Source organism: Nicotiana tabacum, chromosome 17 (assembly GCF_000715075.1).
Source record: "Nicotiana tabacum cultivar K326 chromosome 17, ASM71507v2, whole genome shotgun sequence".
NCBI classification, from domain to species: Eukaryota; Viridiplantae; Streptophyta; class Magnoliopsida; order Solanales; family Solanaceae; genus Nicotiana; species Nicotiana tabacum.
This window is the reverse complement of record NC_134096.1, coordinates 74,602,364-74,622,148: the sequence shown is the minus strand read 5'-3', so window position 1 is coordinate 74,622,148 and position 19,785 is coordinate 74,602,364. Positions and strand designations below refer to the sequence as shown.

The following is a 19,785-nucleotide window of genomic DNA, read 5'->3' as shown; positions in this document are numbered from 1 at the left end:
TTGCTTAGAGTAGAAAAGAATCATATGTAAAGAAAAAAAGAAACAGTTTAGTAGTATTATTTTTACTTAAATGGGTATATATATATATTAATCTTTATCAGATTTGAGATAAATTACTATATTAAGATTTAGTTTGGTATATCACTGTAATGGAAAGAAACAAGAAACTTAAGGTATTCTTTTTATTTAGCACAATCATGGATTCCCTATGAAGATTGAAAAAAAACATATTCTATTAGTTTATACCAAGAGCTCTAATATACAGGTTAGCAATACTTGTAAAATACTACATGAGAAAAAGATTCAAATAAAAATTATAAGAACAAATAGAGAACTATAGTTTCTATTTATTTAAGTACTAATAAATTGCTTAGCAGAGAATCAATGGTCATATTTAAGAGGAATCAAAATAGGAAAATTAATTAAAGGTGACAAGGATGACCAATTATTTTGGTACTTCACGAAGATAATACATAGATTGATTTTGTTACAAGTAGGTAGTTGAAGAAGTGGGATGAAGTGCTCGAGGTGACGCGTTTGATATTCCTGAATGAGTACTGTGAGTAGTAGTCTTACCACAATATATGCTTTCATAACCTGCATGATTTATACATAATTTTTAAAATAAAATATTTTACCGAACATTTAAAATTTTTATGTGGGACAAGTCCTTTACTTGATATGGTACTGAACAATTTACTTGAGATGTTTAAAATTATCTAAGATGTTCTCACTATTACTAGACATGTTTTACTGTTACTTAAGATATGATTACCGTTACCGAAATTGGATTACATGATTTGATAAAAATTGAAATGCCTTGTACTATTTTGAAAATGCTTCCACGTGAAGATTTATTGTTTCCAAAGAAAAGTATGAATGGGAGGAGACTTTGAAGGATCCCGTAGCTAACGGCGGGTTCGTTAGACCTGGTGCACCTTGTATTTACTGATTACCGAGTATAATTATAGCCCTCGCTAGTGGGAAGGTAGAACTAGCATACAGTTACAGTTTTCCCTCGAGTAGGGACCTACCGTTAAAGTTGACTCCTTTTACGAAGGCGTGTACATAGTGATACAGATTACTTCCTTTCTTGGAAACCTCCCAAACATAAAGAATTGATATGACACAGTGCTTACCGAGTTTATTACCGAATTATTAAATTAATTTTTTTGTTACATGAAACACATGGTGAGAGTGATTATTGTTTATTATCTATGAAAAAGGGCATTTATTCATGACATTTTCTGATTACTACACAAACACGTTTTCTGACTTGTCCCCTATTAAAAACGGTTGTGGTTAAATATTATTACTCACTGAGCTAGCGACTCACTCCCCGTTATTTTCTTACAGAGACATCAGTTGGCACGAGTGAGGATTTCATTAATTAGAGTACACGAGTTGATAGTTCCCGGTGAGCCCCGCACTTGTTTACGTGGGTGAAGAGTTTATTTATTGTTGTTTTCTTTTCTTTTGAACTCCTAGAGTAGCTCCATAGTCATTTTTATTAGTTTTATAAGGATTCATTCGTTATAATGGAGTATTTACTAGTATTGCACATTCTTTTTGTATTTTTGAGATGAGTTAGTATTATTATGTTGGAAAGGTTGATAATGTTGGTAAAAACTTATTTTTGGTTAGTTGATGAAGGTAGTGACTGATTTAGGTGAATATTGGTTGGTTATTTGTTGATAAGACAGAAAAACTTTTGGGTAGTCCTAAAATAGGGAAAACTCTGTCCGATTTTTTGCAAAATACCGAGGAGGCTTACTTGGGGGAACTTGCTCCTAAGCGTCGGTCATGATCCTAAATTGGGTCGTGACAAGGGGGCCAACAATATCCATTCTGCACTTCATGAACGGCCATGGTGACAAAACTGAATGCAGCTGCTCCCCGGGCTGATGAATCATCGGAGCGTGTATTTGACATTCATCAAATTTTCGTACGAACTCCTTCATGTCTTTTTCTTTATCAATCCAGTAATAACCGGCTCTGATTATTTTTCAAACTTATGATTCGGCACCTGAATGATTTCCGCAGGTACCTTCATGGATTTTCCTCAAAATGTACTCAGTATCTCCTGGCCCTAGACATATTATTAGTGGGCCATCGAATGCTCTTCTGAACAGGGTTCCGTCTTCGAACAGGCTAAATCGGGCTGCCTTTGTATGTAGGGCCCTTGATTCTTTTGGATACAAGGGTAGTTTCCCGGTCCTAAGATATTCTATATATTTATTTCTCCAGTCCAGAGTTAGGCTCGTCGAGTTGAACCGGTGTAATGTTACCTGCAACTTATCCAGGTATCTTTGCATTCGTTCTTGTCTTACCTCGAATGTTCCATTAGCTTGGTTTACCACAAGGAAGGAGTCGCACTTGGCTTCGATCACTTCTGCCCCCAAGCTTTTGGCTAGTTCAAGGCTTGCAATCATGGCCTTATATTCGGCCTCGTTGTTAGTAAATTTCACATTCTTAATAGATTGTCTAACTATATTGCCTGTTGATGGCTTCAATACGATACCAAGTGCGGACCCTTTTGAGTTTGAGACGCCGTCAGTAAAGAGGGTCCAGATTCCCGAAGAGGTCCCTGAGTTAATTAATAACTCTCTTTCGACCTCGGGTATTAGGGCCAGCGTAAAGTCGGCCATAAAGTCTGCCAAGATTTGAGATTTAATGGCGGTCCGGGGTCAGTATTCAATAACGTACCCACTTATTTCCACGGCCCATTTGGCCAACCATCCCGAGAGCTCGGGCTTATGCATAACGTTCCTCAACGGGTAAGTAGTTACGACACATATGGGGTGACGCTGGATGTACGATTTTAGCTTCCTAGAGGCGCTTAGCAAAGTGAGCGCCAGTTTTTCTAGGTGAGGGTATCTAGTTTTGGCCTTACCTAGGGTCTTGCTAACATAGTAAATTAGAAATTGCGTACCTTGTTCTTCTCGGACCAGGACGCCACTTACCGCTATCTCCGAAACTGCCAAGTACAAGTATAGTTGATCGTCTGCCTTCGGTGTGTGAAGCAGCGATGGGCTCGATAAGTACCGTTTGAGTTCCTCCAAAGCTCGTTGACATTTCGGGGTCCATGAGAAATTATTCTTATTCTTCAATAGTGCGAAGAATCGGTGGCTCTTATCGGACGACCTCAAAATGAATCGTCCCAGGACGGCTATATGTTTGGTTAGTCTTTTCACGACCTTCACGTTGTCCACGACCGTGATATCTTCGATGGCTTTGATTTTGTCGGGGTTGATCTCGATTCTTCGGTTGGATACCATAAATCCGAGGAATTTACCCGACCCAACTCCAAACGCATATTTTTTCGGGTTTAGCTTCATATTGTATTGCTTCAATATGCTGAAGGTTTCCTGCAAACGTTTTAAATGGTCCTCTGCTCGTAGGGACTTAACCAACACGTCGTCAATGAAAACTTATATTGATTTTCCTATTTGTTCCTCGAACATCCGGTTTACTAGGCGCTGATAAGTGGCACCAGCATTTTTTAATCTGAGTGGCATCACGTTATAGTAGTATGTGCCGTACTTTGTGATGAAGGAGGTTTTTTCCTGATCATCCGGGTTCATCCGTATTTGATTGTACACAAAATAGGCATCGATAAAACTGATGATCTCGTGGCTGGTCGTGGCATCGATCATGCAATCGATGTTGGGCAGAGGAAAAGAGTCTTTGGGACACGCCTTGTTCAAATCCTTATAGTCTACACACATTCTTAATTTGTTCCCTTTTTTAGGGACTACCACTACTTTTGCTAACTAATTCAGGTATTTAACTTCCCGAATGGACCCTATTTTAAGGAGTTTAGATACCTCGTCCTTGATGAAAATATGTTTGACCTCGGACTGGGGCCTCCTCTTCTGTTTTATCGGATGGAATTTTGGGTCCAAACTTAGCTTGTGAGTGGTTATCTCCGGTAGGATCCCTATCATATCAATATGGGACCAAACGAAACAATCTTCACTAGTTATAAGAAATTGAATGAGTTTTTTCCTGAGCTCGGAGCTTAACCTCGTGCTCAGGTATACCTTTCGATCGGAAACCCTGTAATCATCATCCTCGCCTTCCCCTCGTTTGTCCGAATTTGCCGAGGCTGGTGTCAGTGATTGTAATTTGTCCCCGTTTTTTACCATCCAGTTCGGATCCTTCGATGTTAAGATTGTAGATGCCGGTATCACCTCCTCGACCGCGAACGTTTCCTTGGCAGTCGGTTGTTCACCATAGACTATTTTGACTCCACTAGGTGTTGGGAATTTTAGTGCCCGGTGTAGTGTCGAGGGCACTGCCCTCATGTTGTGGATCCATGGCCTTCCGAATAAAGTGTTATACCTCATGTTTCCTTCGATCACATAAAATTTATTTTCCTAGATGGTCCCGGCGGTGTTTACTGGTAACGTTATCTCGACCTTAGTGGTTTCACAAGCCATATTGAACCCGTTTAGAACTCGGATTGCAGGCACGATTTGGTCTTGTAGGCCGAGTTGCTCCACGACCCTCAATCGGATGATATTGGCAAAGCTACCTGGGTCAATTAACACACGTTTAACTAGGGATTTATTTATGAGTGCAGATATTACCAGTGCATCATTGTAGGGCTGCATGATTCCTTCCGCGTCCTCGTGGTTGAAAGACAAGGTTCCTTCCGGTATGTAATCTCAAGTCTGTTTCTCCCTTATGATGGATACTTTGGTGCGTTTCAACATAGGCCCCTGAGGAACATCGACCCCACCTATAATCATATTAATGATGTGTTGAGGTTCTTCTCGCTCATCCTGCTGGTTAGAATCCATATTCCTGAAATGATTTTTCGCTCGGTCGCTCAGGAATTCTCGAAGATGCCCATTGTTGAATAATCGAGCTACTTCCTCTCTCAATTGTCGGCAATCCTCCATTCTGTGGCCGTAAGTGCCGTGATATTTACACATCTGGTTAGGATCCTTCTGGGACGGATTAGATTGTAACGGTCGAGGCCATTTTGTATCCTTGATATATCTGATAGCTGATACAATGGCGGCAATATTGATATTAACGTTGTATTCCGATAACCTCGGTGCTACTTTAGGCCCGATGGGCCTATCAAAGTTGTTTTTGCTCATAAGTCCCCGGTTGCTATGACCTCTGTCTCTTCTCCTTTCGTTTCTCACAGGGTTCAGTTCGGGTCCGCTGCTTCTTGGGTCTCTATTATACGGCTGGTATCGATCCTTGTTTGGTCTCGGTTCATAATCGATGTCTCTCTTGACTCTGTCGATGTTTCTGACGGGATAAACAGACCCTGAAGGGGCCTCGAGTTGATCATCTTCCACTCTGATCTTCGATTGATACCGGTTATACACGTCGGACCAAGTAACGGTCAGATATTCTACCAAGTTTTGTTTCAAATATTGTGAGGCCACCGAGCTTCGGATATTGAGTCCCTGAGTGAAAGCTTGAATAGCCCAATCATAAGCAACCAACGGTAGGTCCATCATTTCCATCTGAAATCGGGATACGAACTCTTTGAGTATCTCGTTATCTTTCTGTTTTACTTTGAAAATGTCCGACTTCCTGGTCTCGACCTTGATGGCACCAACGTGTGCTTTCACGAAAGAATCTGCAAGTATAGCAAATGAGTCAATAGAATTAGGAGGTAAGTTGTGATACCCTATCATAGCCCCCTTTGACAGGGTCTCTCCAAATTTTTTCAGTAGAACAGACTCGATCTCATCGTCTTCCAAGTCATTCCCTTTGATGGCACATGTATAAGAGGTTACATGCTTATTTGGGTCAGTCGTTTCGTTATACTTAGGTATCTCGGGCATACAGAATTTCTTAGGGATCGACTTCGGAGCCGCTCTCGGAGGAAAAGATTTTTGCACTAATTTCTTGGAATCCAGGCCTTTCAATATCGGTGGTGCTCCTTGGATCTGGTCTACCCTGGAATTGTAGGCTTCCACATTTTTGTTATTAGCTTCAATTTTCTTCTCTCCTAATTCTATCCGTTTTGTCAATTCTTCGAGCATCTTTATGATCTCGGGGTTAGCCCCTGATTCATGTTCATTCGACCTTTATGCGACCGGTTCATCCCTACGGGTGCCTTCCCGGGGTAGATCGGGTTCAACTCTGCTCGGTGCACGACTTTGATTCTGTAACTGAGCTATCACTGCCTCTGGAGCCTGCAGCATTTCGAAGATCACCCGTAAACTGATCATGTCCCTTCCAATTTTTTGTGTATTTTGGGTTGCCGATCGGGCTCCACCACAGACACTATTCTTGGGGTCAGTTGGCAAGTTTGCGTCGATAGCCACATGTGAATTAGCGTCAATTAGGTCTGCGACCGAAATTTCGATGGGATCAGCGGGCGGTACCTCGTTACCAGGTGCTACATTGTTATTTTTACCGTGGTAACGGGACTCGTTATCAACATGTAGGGGCGCTGATTGAGAGTTCGGCATTTGTGTTTTAACCTGAAATCAGAGACACTTCAAAGAGCAAGCGTAAAGTAGTGTGTGTTATGGAAATTTGTATCAAATAACCACTATTATCCTTAGCCCCACGATGGGCGCCAAACTGTTTACCCTCAAAATCGGATAACAATTAGATTTATACGTGGTTTTAAGGATATGTGATCTAACTTAATACAAAATGATAAATCAGATTGAAATTAAAATAAACAATGGAAAAGTAAATGCAAACCACACAGGTTGAACAGTCTTAGCCTTAGAAGGTTAGCCGCTCTCGAGCCAAAAAGTGCTTTTATTGGTATCAGAACAGAATGACAAGAGAATAATAGGAACTAAAATAACAATATATTGCTTTAGAATGCGAGTTACAGTGTGTTTCACAAGTAATCAGACCCCTTTTATATAGTAGGGAGTCCTACTTTAGGTACAATTTTATAAAAGGTAAAAATCTCATGGTTTGTTGATTTGCCAGATCCTTATTGATACGTGCCAAGATTTCCGCCGTGACATTCGACCGGTTACTGATATTTCGTCCTTCCGTTATTTCGGTCTTCTGTTGGTTATACCAGCTATGTTTCCTCGAGCTTATTCGGGGTCAGGGTCGATTCCGGGATCATGGACTCAATGTTCTCGAGGACGAACATCATGACCTCGTGTTCTGGTTCGATGAGACTCAGGGTCAATCTTCAACCCCTCGCATTCCGAGCTCGATCTATCATGCAATAATCGAGTCCGATTTCGACCGTATATATGATGAAAATCATGGAAGACTAGAGAACTTAAATTCGAGTAGGGAAAAAAATAATAATAAATGATTTTCTTCACATTTTTCTAAACCTTGATGAGAGTGCACACTAGTATGACTGAATACCACCTTTATATATATGAAAAAAAGGACCAAATATCGTCTCACTTGACAAATGTGTGGTGATGTGCGTTATGTGCACAATTTTCTGTGAGTTTGGGCTCGAGTGACACATGGGTTGTAACTATTTGACTGATGGAGCAAAAAGCCCTTTTCAGGGTTGGAACCCGTTGGTAGTGGGTACCAATGCATGCATGGTCAAGAGAAGGTGGTCCAAATGGAAGAGCTTTTTAAATAAAATCTCAATCCAGCCAAGTGAAGGCGACCGGTTAGACTCCTCTCTATAGGGGACCGCTCAAACTAGCCCATTGCAAACGAAGTAATGGTTGTTAGCAGGGATGAGGAACTGTAATTGCCCAAGGGAAATACTATATCATTATTGGAAGAGTGACCAAAGAGAGCGGAGCAGACATGGCCAAGGATTTTCCAGGGAGGATTTGTCTGACTCTGAAAAGGTTTTCTCAGTTTTCTACTCAGGATTTAGTATTCGTTTTGAGTCCTAGACTAATTCGAATTCGCGTCGCATAAGATTTATTAAATTAATGAAAAAATAAATAGACACCAAAGATGTCTGTTATTTAAAGTTAGAGAGTTTAATTAGGCGAAGTGGGTAGAATGATTTTTACCATTATTTACTATTAAACAGTAAATGACACTCATTCCTATCTTTTCTTTGACAATCAACTTAGAACAAATTACCATTATTCTCTCCTCTCATTCCTTTTTTTAAATCTTAAGTACTTTCTCCTTTGTTTTATCAATCCAGAACATGCATAATAATATTTTGCAAGTGAGGGATGGAGCCCATAGACATCCTATCCTTTGTACGAAAACATTCTTTCAAACTTAAAAGTCTGTAACTCATTACATTCAATAATTGAAGACTTTCTTTAATGTCGTTGTTGCTCAATTATTAGTGCTTACCTAATAACACTTACAATAAGATTATTAGTCAATTACTACAAGTAACTAAACTCCATGCTGCCAATTAGGCAATTTATCTTTCAACATTTATGAATTTGCGGACTTTTAATTTATTAGTAATGATGTCGAAATTCGATTAGGTTGTTGGCAAGTAGCTAGTAGTAGATAAACACGAACAAATACTGGGCCCTGGGAGGCAGCTATTTGTGAATTGTCATAGGTGGGCTATACCGCTTAAGGGGTCGTTTAGTGGGATAAGGATAACAATGCCGGAATAAAATGCGAGATTATTTATCCCGCATTTAGTATGACTATTAGTTAGTCTCGGGAATCATTTTATACCAAAATAGCGGGATTAGTTATTTTATATAGAAGGTGAGATAGCTAATTCCATCAGATATCCCAACCTATAAGATATCCTTGTCTATCCCATCTCACCAACCAAACGACCCAAAATAATTTTAAGTTTTTTGGATATTCACTGCAAATTAAATACATAATTATTTTCACTGTGTTTTTCATTCTAAGATGTACTTAAACAAGCATACTTTTTTTACTACTACAGTTATTTTTCAGCCATGCACCAGGAATTGATTATTCTACTCTGAATATTGATTCTATATATAGTTCCATACATTGGCGAGTTAATATAAAAAAAAAAGAAGGCTGTACCTGTAGCAAAATACCCAATCTCAAAATCGTACTTTTGAGTTCTGAAGATAGTGTGTATTGGATGCCGTATATGTCAATATTTTAGGCAAATAGAGACGCATAGACCGGCTATCATTGATTAATTGTGTTGCTTTCATTAGTTATAACCACCATAAATATATGAAGCATTATTATACTGCAGTCACAGCATGATGAATTGATATAATATTGTAGTATATAGAATTGACCAATAAAATTAAATTATTTGCTCATTACCTATAGTTATTATTACAGGGAACTAGTGGCTGCTTAGTTGGATTTTGAAGTGATATTTCTAACAGGAAAAAAAGAAGAATACTTGCGTATAACCTCAAATAGAATCACACCAAGTCTTTAATATTTCTGGAGAGGCTGATCAAAAGTTTGACAACTTTAAAAATGAAAAAAAATAGCACAGCTCACTCCAAGAAAAGTGATGATACATTATTTAGCATAGGTCCTCTATTAACAAGGATACAACAGGAATGAGTCTTATTAACATGTTCAAGTTTTGGCTTTCTCTATATCTCTTTGGAAGTTTGCTACTTAAGATGAAAAGTTCTGACAACATTCTTGAGTTTCAACTGCTAATTAAAGTCCGATTAAACTGGATTAGGTAAAGCACTAATGCATGCCCGAGTATGAGAGAGAGAGAAGGACCAGGGAGAAGTTGGAGCAGGCTGGCACTATCACAATTTATCATAAAGAATTATTCTGTCACTTAATTAATCTGTTTTTATTTCATCACAATAATTTTTTTGAAGTAAAATGATTTTTGATAATAACCATGCATATGTCCATATATCATAGGCCAAGAAAATAAAATAGTTTAAGATACATTTTGAGATTCACTTATGTTTTTATCTTGTGAGATTGTTCCATCAAATTATGCCACATCAAAAAGCATTCATTAAAATATTTGGACCGATAAAAATAACTGATATTCGATGAAATAATGGTATGATCAGGGAATGGAAATTATTGAACTGAAAAGGGCACATGTTCACAATATAATATGTTTCAAAGCTAAAAATGTTGTATGAACAAGCATGGGATATGCCTTCACGTGCTTAGCTCAATATAATATAAGTTGTTTCACCTAATTGTTACTTCACTTTTCCTTAGTTCATGTTTTGCTATTTTATTGCATCCTAAATGCCTGGAACTGAAGCATTCTTTTAAAGCGACCCTTTCCTTTACAATATCTACTGGGGACAATATCTACTGATCCGAGTTTAAATGCTTTGCTAAAGTAGAAGCCCTTTTATAGGCTGTCAATAACATATATAATTGTAAAATTGTCCTATCTATTAATGCGAAGATCTCGAATGTAAACTACTATATGTTCCTTCCTTAATCTTTTAGTCCTTTATCAAGTTTTTTCAGTGTCTGCTGCTACATTGAACATACTTTAGGAACAAACTGAAGCAATATTACTTTTGCACTTAATTCATATTTTAGTACTAGTAGTAATTATTAGTACGACCTTCAAGGTGTTTGTTCCCATCTCTCATTAAAAGGGGATTGAGTACTTCTTATTTCTTTGTCAATTTTTCCTTTTAATTATGAGTTTTGATCTGACAATAGAGATCAAGCTTCATTCGACACAAGAGCCGATTTTCTTGTTCAAAACTTATGAGAAATGTTTTTCTTGAGCTGAAGGTCTATCATAAATAGCTTATACACATTATTTTTCCCAGATCTCACACGGTAGGAATACACTACGATATGTTGAAGTTGAATATTATGAGTTTTGATCCGGAAGGATTTTGGAATGGGTACTTAATTAGGAATTATGAATGAAGAAAAGCATAAGCCACGAGAAAACCCTTTTAAGATTTGAACATATATCCTCCATTAGAAGCAATAATCATTTATTACAGTTCTGAGATGAATTTGGTAGACTTATCACAATTTTCTGTTATAAATGAATGGTCTAAATCGAGACAGACGTATAATACACTACTAAAAATTCGACAAAAATCGACCTTTGGTCGGTCAAAAAACCGACCAAAAAACCGATCAAAGTTGGTCGGTTTTTCAAAAAAATTTTTTTTTTTTTTTTTTGAAACCGACCAACTTTGGTCGGTTTTCTTTGGCGCAAAAATGCGGGAAACTATTTTTGAGTCCCGCAAAATTTATGTTTCAAGAAACCGACCAACTTTGGTCGGTTTTTCAATTAAAATAAATAAAAATTAATATTAAAAAAACCGACCAAAATTGGTCGGTTAATTCGGCGGGTCATTTAAAAAAACCGACCAACTTTGGTCGGTAATTTTACTTTTTAATAAAACCGACCAACTTTGGTCGGTTATTTTCGTGCGAAAATACAATTAAAGAGTATAAATCAAATAAAAGACAATCTTAAAACAAAATGTACCAATGGTCTAGTGGTAGAATAGTATCCTGCCACAGTACAGACCCCGGTTCGATTCCCAGATGGTCAATCTTTTTATTACATAATTAAAATACCGACCAACTTTGGTCGGTTTTTTTTGCAATATTTTTTTTTTGAATTTAATTGACCGACCAAAGTTGGTCGGTAATTTCCGACCAACTTTGGTCGGTATTCCTTTCCGACCATAAAAATACCGTCCACACGTAAATGGTCGCATTTTGGTCGGTTTTTGGTCATTACCGACCAACGTTGGTCGGTTTTTTTGGTCGATTTTTACCGAATTTCTAGCAGTAATAATTACCCAAAAGGAATATAACCTAATTAAAGTTGTCCTTTCGCTACAGGCATTCTTGGATGAATTTGATACATGTATATCACACTGCTTCCTACTGTGGGACGCATGAAAAAGTTATTACTTTGGTAACAAATCAAATATACAAATCGATTGAAATATGTGTAATAGTTACCTAGAAAATCCCTAAATGTTAGTAAGTCTTTTACTACAAGTATTCTTTATGAATTTGGTACACATATAAAGCTGCTGTCTGCTGTGGAATGCACGAGAAGTGTACGTACTTTTGTATCGTAATTTTTATGACAAATGAAAAGTGCAAATTAATTAAAAAGAGTCGGATGATTACCCGAAAAATACTTCAAGTAATCTTGAAGGTCCTTTCTGCATGTTAGCAGTAATTGCTTCCAAACACTTCTTCTTTGCTTGTACTTGGAAGCAGTAGACGTTACTTGGCCTTTTTATTTATTTATTTATTTATATTTTTTTAATCTTCTTACTCCTGTTTTGTCTTTTTTTTTTTTTTTTTTTTTAACAATTATCTTTGGATTCAAGTTTGAACTTACTTAATTTACATTTGATAAAATTGAAATGGAAAACAATTCTTAAAATTTTTCCAATTAGATACTTTGAACAAATGTTTAAGATGATTTAATGAACTATTAAAACTGAGGAGCAAGAGATATATTTGGATTATGTGTATAGCTTTATGGTAACAATTGCATTTTGAGCATCGATCAAATTTTCTTGAAGCACTATCTTCTGATACATGTTTTTTACCCTCAATATTTTGACATAGAAAGAAAAAAAAAATCAAGTGAAAACATTATCCAAAGATATCCTTCGCTTTTTAATAATTAGAACATTGAATGATTATTTCGTCAAACATTCAAACGTGATAGTAAAAAAGCAAATAAGATATAATTATTCTACTTGTAAACACATATACTATATTTCATTTAAATTAAAGTAGAGCCAAAAATGATAGCTAAATTATCAAAATAAAGTAATAGCGAAAGTTTGTTGGTACATGGCCAATCCTAGCTATGTGACGGTTGGTTAAACGGAAGACCTTAGAGAAATACAATGGTTTCATCCTATCCATATACAGTATGCGGTTTGTATATACTAAAAGAAGAGAGCCGCCCTTCCCTCCCCTCACCCATAATGCAAAACAGCCAAAATAGGAAAAAGTAAGAAAATGAGGGGTGCAACAGGTCCATAGTGACGAGAGCTGGATAGAAATATTAGAGTGGCATGGAATATTTAATTTTATATTTTGGCATGACTTGTACATACACTACTTATGATACTATTTTTTACATTAAAAGAAAACAGTCATTAAATAAAGTATTTCGTATTCACGTAAAATTTAAAAATAATCGCGTATGAAAAAATATGATATAGATAGTTTACTCTATTATATATATTAATAATTTTTTTTATGACTCAAACTAGTAATCTATTAAACTTGATGTGTTAAAAATGGTCAGGTAAATTGAGTCAAACAAGTTGAGATGGAATAATTTGGAGTTATCGCAAATTGTAACGGGTGAGATAGATATAGCTTTCACCACCGCCCAAACCACCTGACCTATACACTCGCTCCGTCCGTATTCATTTTTACTGAAGTAAGAACCCTATCTCCTATTCTTGAAGTCTATGCCTTCTGCCATTTACGTTACTGTCTTTTTCCGTCTTTTACTCTAATTTAGTAATGGGAGGCGCCCAGCAATAAGCCACCCTCACTCTCCTCCACTTCTGTTAACACTCGCGCCCCCCAATACGAGTATTGTTTTTTTCTTTTTCTTTTCTCGCCTCTATATATCGATGGTATATTCATTATCTTTCAATTTATGTGAACATGTTTGATTGATCACAGAATTTAAAAAAAAATAAAAACTTTTTGAATTTGTGATTCTAAACAAGTTAAAAAAGATCTGCAGTATTTGTATGGTTATAAAAGTTTCTTATTAAGGATAAAATTGAAAGTTTAAGATAAATTATTTTTAAATTTAGAAAGTGATCATTATTTTTGGAATGAACAAAAAAAAATAAATTCACATAAATTGAAACGGAGTAGTACATACTTTCTAAGCTATTCAAAAGATAATTATACGTAACCGTTCATTAAAAGTGAGATTAGTTATTTAAAAAATTAAGTAAATTATCTATTACAAAATATTTAATATACGTTGATAATATAAAATATTTTATATTATTGTATTTATAAGTTACAAATTTCTTATTTTTTTTCTTTGTTAAAATTTTTAAAATTTTTGCAGAATTGAACTCTCTAATTAAGAATAATTAGATAAGATTCTCTGATAGAGATATCATACTAAATTACTAATATTACTTTACTACTAACAATAAGAAACTACTTCCACTTCAATAAAATATTAATATTTAATTTTGGATCAATATGACAATATCCTTCAATTACACACTACTACAAAGATGCTTACAACTATGCTCCTCTAGTCCCCCAATCCCACTACTACCTCTATCTCTATATCTCTATCTCTACTCTCTCTCGTCTTTACTCTCTTTTCTGTTTCCTTTAACTTTCCCGCTCTCTCCTCTTTTCCTGACATCATTCTCTCAATTTTCTTTCTTTTACTTTCTCTCTCTCATCTATGTTTGTGCTTTTTGATGTATGTTCTTTTTTCACCTGTCTGAATTTCTTATTCTTCTTTCAATTCTTTCTTCTTTTTCTTTCGAAAATCATTTGGGTTGGAATTTACCATAAAATTTGATGTTACCATTGGGTTTGCAGATTTTGACGAAAATAAGGAGAGATGAATAACAGAATCCGACCACCTATGCAACCCAAAAAAGTTCCTTTGCATCCTCAATATGTGAGTTGTGTTATTCAATTTTGGTATGCATGAGCTGATTATGCTAAATAATTGTGATTCCCCTTCTTTCCTGTCCCCTCCCTCTTTTTTCCCTGTTTCATTCTTTTTGGCCATTGTCTTGAGATAGTAAATTATTAACTGTCATCTGTAGTCTGTACTGACAAAAGTGGTCATCTTTGAATCCAATATATCTGAATTGGGTGCTTTATTCTTATCTTCAAGACCCCTTTTGCTTAAACAGCTCATTATAGTTAATTGACTCTGAAAGAATTGTTTCAATCGAATTCTTGATAGGAGAAAAAGATGGAAATACAGCAAACCAAATTCTTGTCTGCAGAGAAGTCCAGAGTCAATCGGCGTCAAGCAGCAAGAGACAGAAAATTAGTCTTACTTCAAGATGTATATTCTTATCTCTTCTTTTTATTCTTAACATTAAATTATTCATCTTTATTCTGAAATTAAGTTTCTATTTTTCATTTGGCAGGTTGATAAGCTAAAGAAGAAGCTGAGGCATGAAGAAAATGTTCACAGAGCTTTGGAGAGGGCTTTTTACAGACCTTTAGGAACTCTACCCCGCCTTCCTCCTTATCTTCCCAAATATGTTAGTAGTGTTCTTACAAATATTACTTCTTACAAACTTTATTTTCAATTTCTCTCTTTTATTCAAAACTAGTAATTCAGTGAATTATCTATAAAATTTTGCATTCCCTACTTTATAATTGTTAGACATTTTTTAGTTGAAGTGTAAATACAAGTGACAATAACAAAGGGCACAAGAAATACAGTTTGGTGTCTACCTCAGTATGCTGGCAAGTAAAATCACTAATGAGAAAGAAGTCACATGTGGAACTTCCCCTGTTCATCTTTCAAATGTTTCCATTTTGTTAACATGCAAGATTTCGAGTGTTCATATCATGTTTGTTGTTAGTTCTGGACTAAAAATTGACCTTCAAATTTGTGCGATGACAATAATGCAGACTCTAGAGCTTCTTGCTGAGGTAGCTGTTTTGGAAGAAGAGGTGGTCCGGCTTGAGGTACAGGTTGTTAATTATAGACAAGGTCTCTATCAAGAAGCAGTTTCCACATGCTCAAGGAGAAATGCTGACGACAACCATTTGCCTGATTCGTGCTCTCAATTGCGGGGTAAAGGTCCTAAACAAAGGCATTCAAGATCATTATCCTTGAGCGAAGTCAACCTTGGGTCATGCGTGTCCCGGCTTTCTCCTTCTCTACATAGGAGTGCTTCTAGTAGAAAGTTGCATTTAAAAGAATCAGTCTTTGATAGCTCGAGGTTTTCCTCTGATAACACATCAAATAGCAGACAAGCTGTTATTAAGTATTGCAATGACTCATTGGAAGATAGCCTAGGAAAAGAGAATCACTTGTCTGATACTTCTACTAAACATAAGCCATCTCCACAAAAGCAAGTCAACACGATAAAGACCTTGTCAAAAAGGCCTCCAGTCAAACCAGAATCAATAAGTAAAATATCAGATGTTCAGTGCAGAGTTGTAGAAGAGCCACAAGAGAGCTGTTTAGCTTCTTCAGATGAGAGGACATTGGAAGCTGAAACCACAGAAAACAAAATCTCTGAAGACATATTAAAGTGCTTGTCTAGCATCTTATTAAGGTCGAGTACATCTAAAGGGAAGATAGCAAATCCAGAATCTTTTTCCTCTTTAGGTGCAAAATTTTTCAGTGAAAGCAATGGGGAAAGAGAGTTACAAGATCCGTACTGCATCTGTTCAGAACTCAGGAAGCAAGATATTGGCGGATACAGATATATACTTAACATAGATGCTAACTCTGTTAATCTGAACCGGAAAACGAATGCTTCGTTTCTGATTCACAGGCTTAAGTAAGTTTCCGGCCTATCTTTCATTTCTAGTAATTACGAGTAAGGAGTCTATAGATTTGCATGTCCTTATTGTGCCTTCTTCCATTTTAAACATAAGGATACTCCTCGGCAAGTTATCATCAGTGAAATTAGAGGGTTTGAGCCATCAGCAGAAACTAGCTTTCTGGATAAACACATACAATTCCTGTGTGATGAATGTAAGGGGCATCTTTTTTAACCAAAAAAACCCAAGTAATCTCTTACTCGATTTAGGAAATAATTTCTTTTGTCATGAATTTCTCAGGCATTTCTAGAGCATGGGATTCCAGAGACTGCTGAACAAGTTGTCTCACTAATGCAAAAGGCAAGTTCTGCTGTCATTCTAGTCCATTTTTCTTCAAATATTGCTGATGCTACAATTGATTCGTTAATACATGTTTCTGCTTTATAAAGTTGTAAATATTAATCTCTGAGATGCATTTATGCCTTCTTGTGTTCAATTTTTTTCTAAAACTCCTGGATCAGTTAAAACTATCCGGCTTGAAGGTTATTCTGATACTGCAGCGAATGAATTCCAGAATCTGTTAACTTTCTGAATATTCTTCATCAGGCAACAATTAATGTGGGAGGGCATTTGCTAAATGCAATCATGATTGAGCACTTCATCTTGAGGCTACCATACCACTTAAAATATGTAAGTTACCCTTTCCATGTTCCTTTACGTGTTCTCCTTAAGTGTGAGCTTAGAGCACTTGTTTTTAAATCTTTCCTTCATTCAACAAACTCTTAAGCTATTTTCCATCACTTGAAAGACCTGTTCAAAGTCAACGAAAGACAACGAGCTGAAGGTTCGCAGTGTTTTTGGCTTGGAGTGGTCTGAACCTCTCGTCACATTTGCACTCTCCTGTGGAAGTTGGTCCTCACCTGCAGTAAGTTCGTTGACCATTTTTATAAGCTTCTCAGTTTTAGCAGAATCATAGGCTTGATTAATCATTTTTCTGAACTGGAAACTTCAAAAGGTGTAGCTTGCTGATGTATCTTGAGATTGTTTTTAGTTAAAGGTAATGTTCTTTTCAACATAATTAGAACTTTCTTCAGCAAATAAAATGGCTACAAAAAGAAATCAGGTAATTGCACTAATGAAGAAGTAAACAAGCATAATTTTTCATTGTGTAAGGTGTATAATGATTTGGTCAATCTTTCATCTTTTGAAGTCTCTCAGAGCTTCAAACTCTCTGACTGAGAAAGAAGTACGTCTTGAGAGAGAGAGAGCGCTTTAATATTCCTATCACTAAGCTCTTCATTATAAAAAAAGGAAAATTTTATCACTAGGTTCATTCATATTCTATTGCTGCAACAAGTTGAGACCAATTGTAACTAGCTGGTGTCGATCTCTCTGTCAGCCCTATTGTACTGCTAACATAATGTCTCAAGTCTCAATTTTATGTCCAGTAATGCTAATCGTATGTTGTAATTTTTTCTATGTTGAAGGTAAGGGTGTACACTGCATCTCAAGTTGAGACTCAGTTGGAAGCAGCAAAAAGAGACTATTTACAAGCAGCAGTTGGTATTTCAGCAACAAATAAGCTCATAATCCCAAAGTTGTTGGACTGGTATCTTCTTGATTTTGCCAAAGACTTGGATGCATTGCTAGATTGGGTGTGCCTCCAGCTGCCAGATGAACTTAGAAATGAAACTATTAAATGCCTCGAAAGACGAGGAAGAGAGCCTCTTTCACAATTAGTACAAGTAATGCCTTACAATTTCAGCTTCAGGTACCTTATACACCAATAAAGTGAAAAAATTACTAGCACATACGTATATGAGAAGCATACAGTTTCAGACTGAAGTGGTTTTGGACATAGTGAATGGTCATTGATATTGTTCCAGATACTAGTATAGAATGTAGGAAATTCAAAATTACACAATTTTTTGTATCCCCTGGAGAGTAAATAAGCTCAACGAGATCATACTGTCAAGACTCTAAGAGTCTAAATAAAAACATTGTGTTACTGAATCAGGACGGGGAATCAGAATATATCAAATCGACTACATCTTTTAGGCACTGCCGTTGTACATTACTGTCTCAATTCGTTTGACAGTATGAATATTTGGAGTTATTTTTTTCTTTGATTACAATTTGTCACACTTACTACAAAAATTAGTGACCTATACTCTAAGGTACTTATTTTATATTCTTGGAATATGTAAATTTTATTTCAAAAATAAAAATAAAAATAGAGATTAGATGCATCGATGCTGTTATTCTGAATCCCTTACTTTTGACATCCAATGCGAGCTCTAGCTTGAAAAATGTTCGGAAAAGGGTCATATTTGTCCCAGTACTTTTTAAAAAGAGTTATATTTGTCCTTCGTTATACTTTTTAGATATATTTATCATTATTGTTATACTTTAGGATTATATTTGCCTCTGAACTCTTCAAAAGGGTTATATTTGCCTCTGAATTCTTCAAAAGGGTTATATTTGCCCTTCGTTATATTTTTTTGACATATTTATCCTTACAATTATACTTTAGGATCATATTTGCCCCTCATCCATTAGATCGCCATGTCCCACCTTTTTTTCCTACATGGCGCCTATGTGGATTTTTTTTTCTTCCAATTTAAATATGGTCACCTATTTAAGCTAATTTAACCTGCCCACTCAATTTAAATAAGACACTAACTAAAATAAATGGAAATCCAATCCCCCTCCCTCACTCGTCCATCTCTCTTCTCCGGGTCAGCTCCATGTTTTTCGGAGAGCGAGAAAATTTTGGACAGTGAGTGAATGAAACTATAGTGTTATCTCTAATTGATTTATTTAATTATTTCACCTTTGTCTATGTTAATTTGTTTCCCTTTAATACTTAGGAGTTAGGAGACATTAATCACTCAATGATGTTTTGAAGTGTTTATAGAGATACAACTCTTTAAAGTCTAAACTTGGTCAATTGACCATGATTGATCCACGAAAAGCAATTTCCTTATACGACATTTACGAAGATTGTGTGAAATACAATAGCGATACAACAACATATTGGCAAACAATAACTTTGAACTCAAAATCACTAATCTAATACAACTCACAATTATTGCAGTAACCAAAGTAAATTACGAGAAGTTGCACAACAGTGGAGTTAATGAAGTCTTATTTAAATTGGGTGCGAGTTAAATTATCTTAAATAGGTGACCATATTTAAATTGGAAGGAAAAGAAATCTACATAAGCGCCATGTAGGAAAACAAATGTGGGACATGGCGATCTAACGGATGAGGGGCAAATATGATCCTAAAATATAATTGTAAGGATAAATATGTCAAAAAAGTATAACGAAGGGCAAATATAACCCTTTTGAAGAGTACATGGGCAAATATGATCCTAAAGTATAACGATAAGGATAAATATATCTAAACAGTATAGCGAAAGACAAATATAACACTTTTTAAAGAGTACAGGAACA

At 36.1% G+C, this 19,785-nt stretch overlaps 1 protein-coding gene across 2 annotated transcripts; it reads left to right on the top strand.

Annotated features, from left to right (window-relative positions):
• Positions 1 to 14,057: 14,057 nt before the first annotated feature.
• On the top strand, positions 14,058 to 18,387 carry LOC107768084 (uncharacterized). 2 transcript variants are annotated; one of them, XM_016587192.2, is made up of 10 exons: positions 14,058 to 14,281; positions 14,404 to 14,485; positions 14,780 to 14,884; positions 14,970 to 15,086; positions 15,463 to 16,343; positions 16,441 to 16,540; positions 16,627 to 16,686; positions 16,933 to 17,016; positions 17,135 to 17,251; positions 17,814 to 18,387. In XM_016587192.2, exons 2-10 carry the CDS (start codon positions 14,426 to 14,428, stop codon positions 18,114 to 18,116), a joined length of 1,827 nt encoding a protein of 608 aa, XP_016442678.2. In that variant the 5' UTR covers positions 14,058 to 14,281; positions 14,404 to 14,425; the 3' UTR covers positions 18,117 to 18,387. The 2 variants fall into 2 exon arrangements, with proteins under 2 accessions (XP_016442678.2, XP_016442679.2); XM_016587193.2 differs by lacking the exon at positions 14,058 to 14,281 and having other exon boundaries at positions 14,288 to 14,485.
• Positions 18,388 to 19,785: the final 1,398 nt, after the last annotated feature.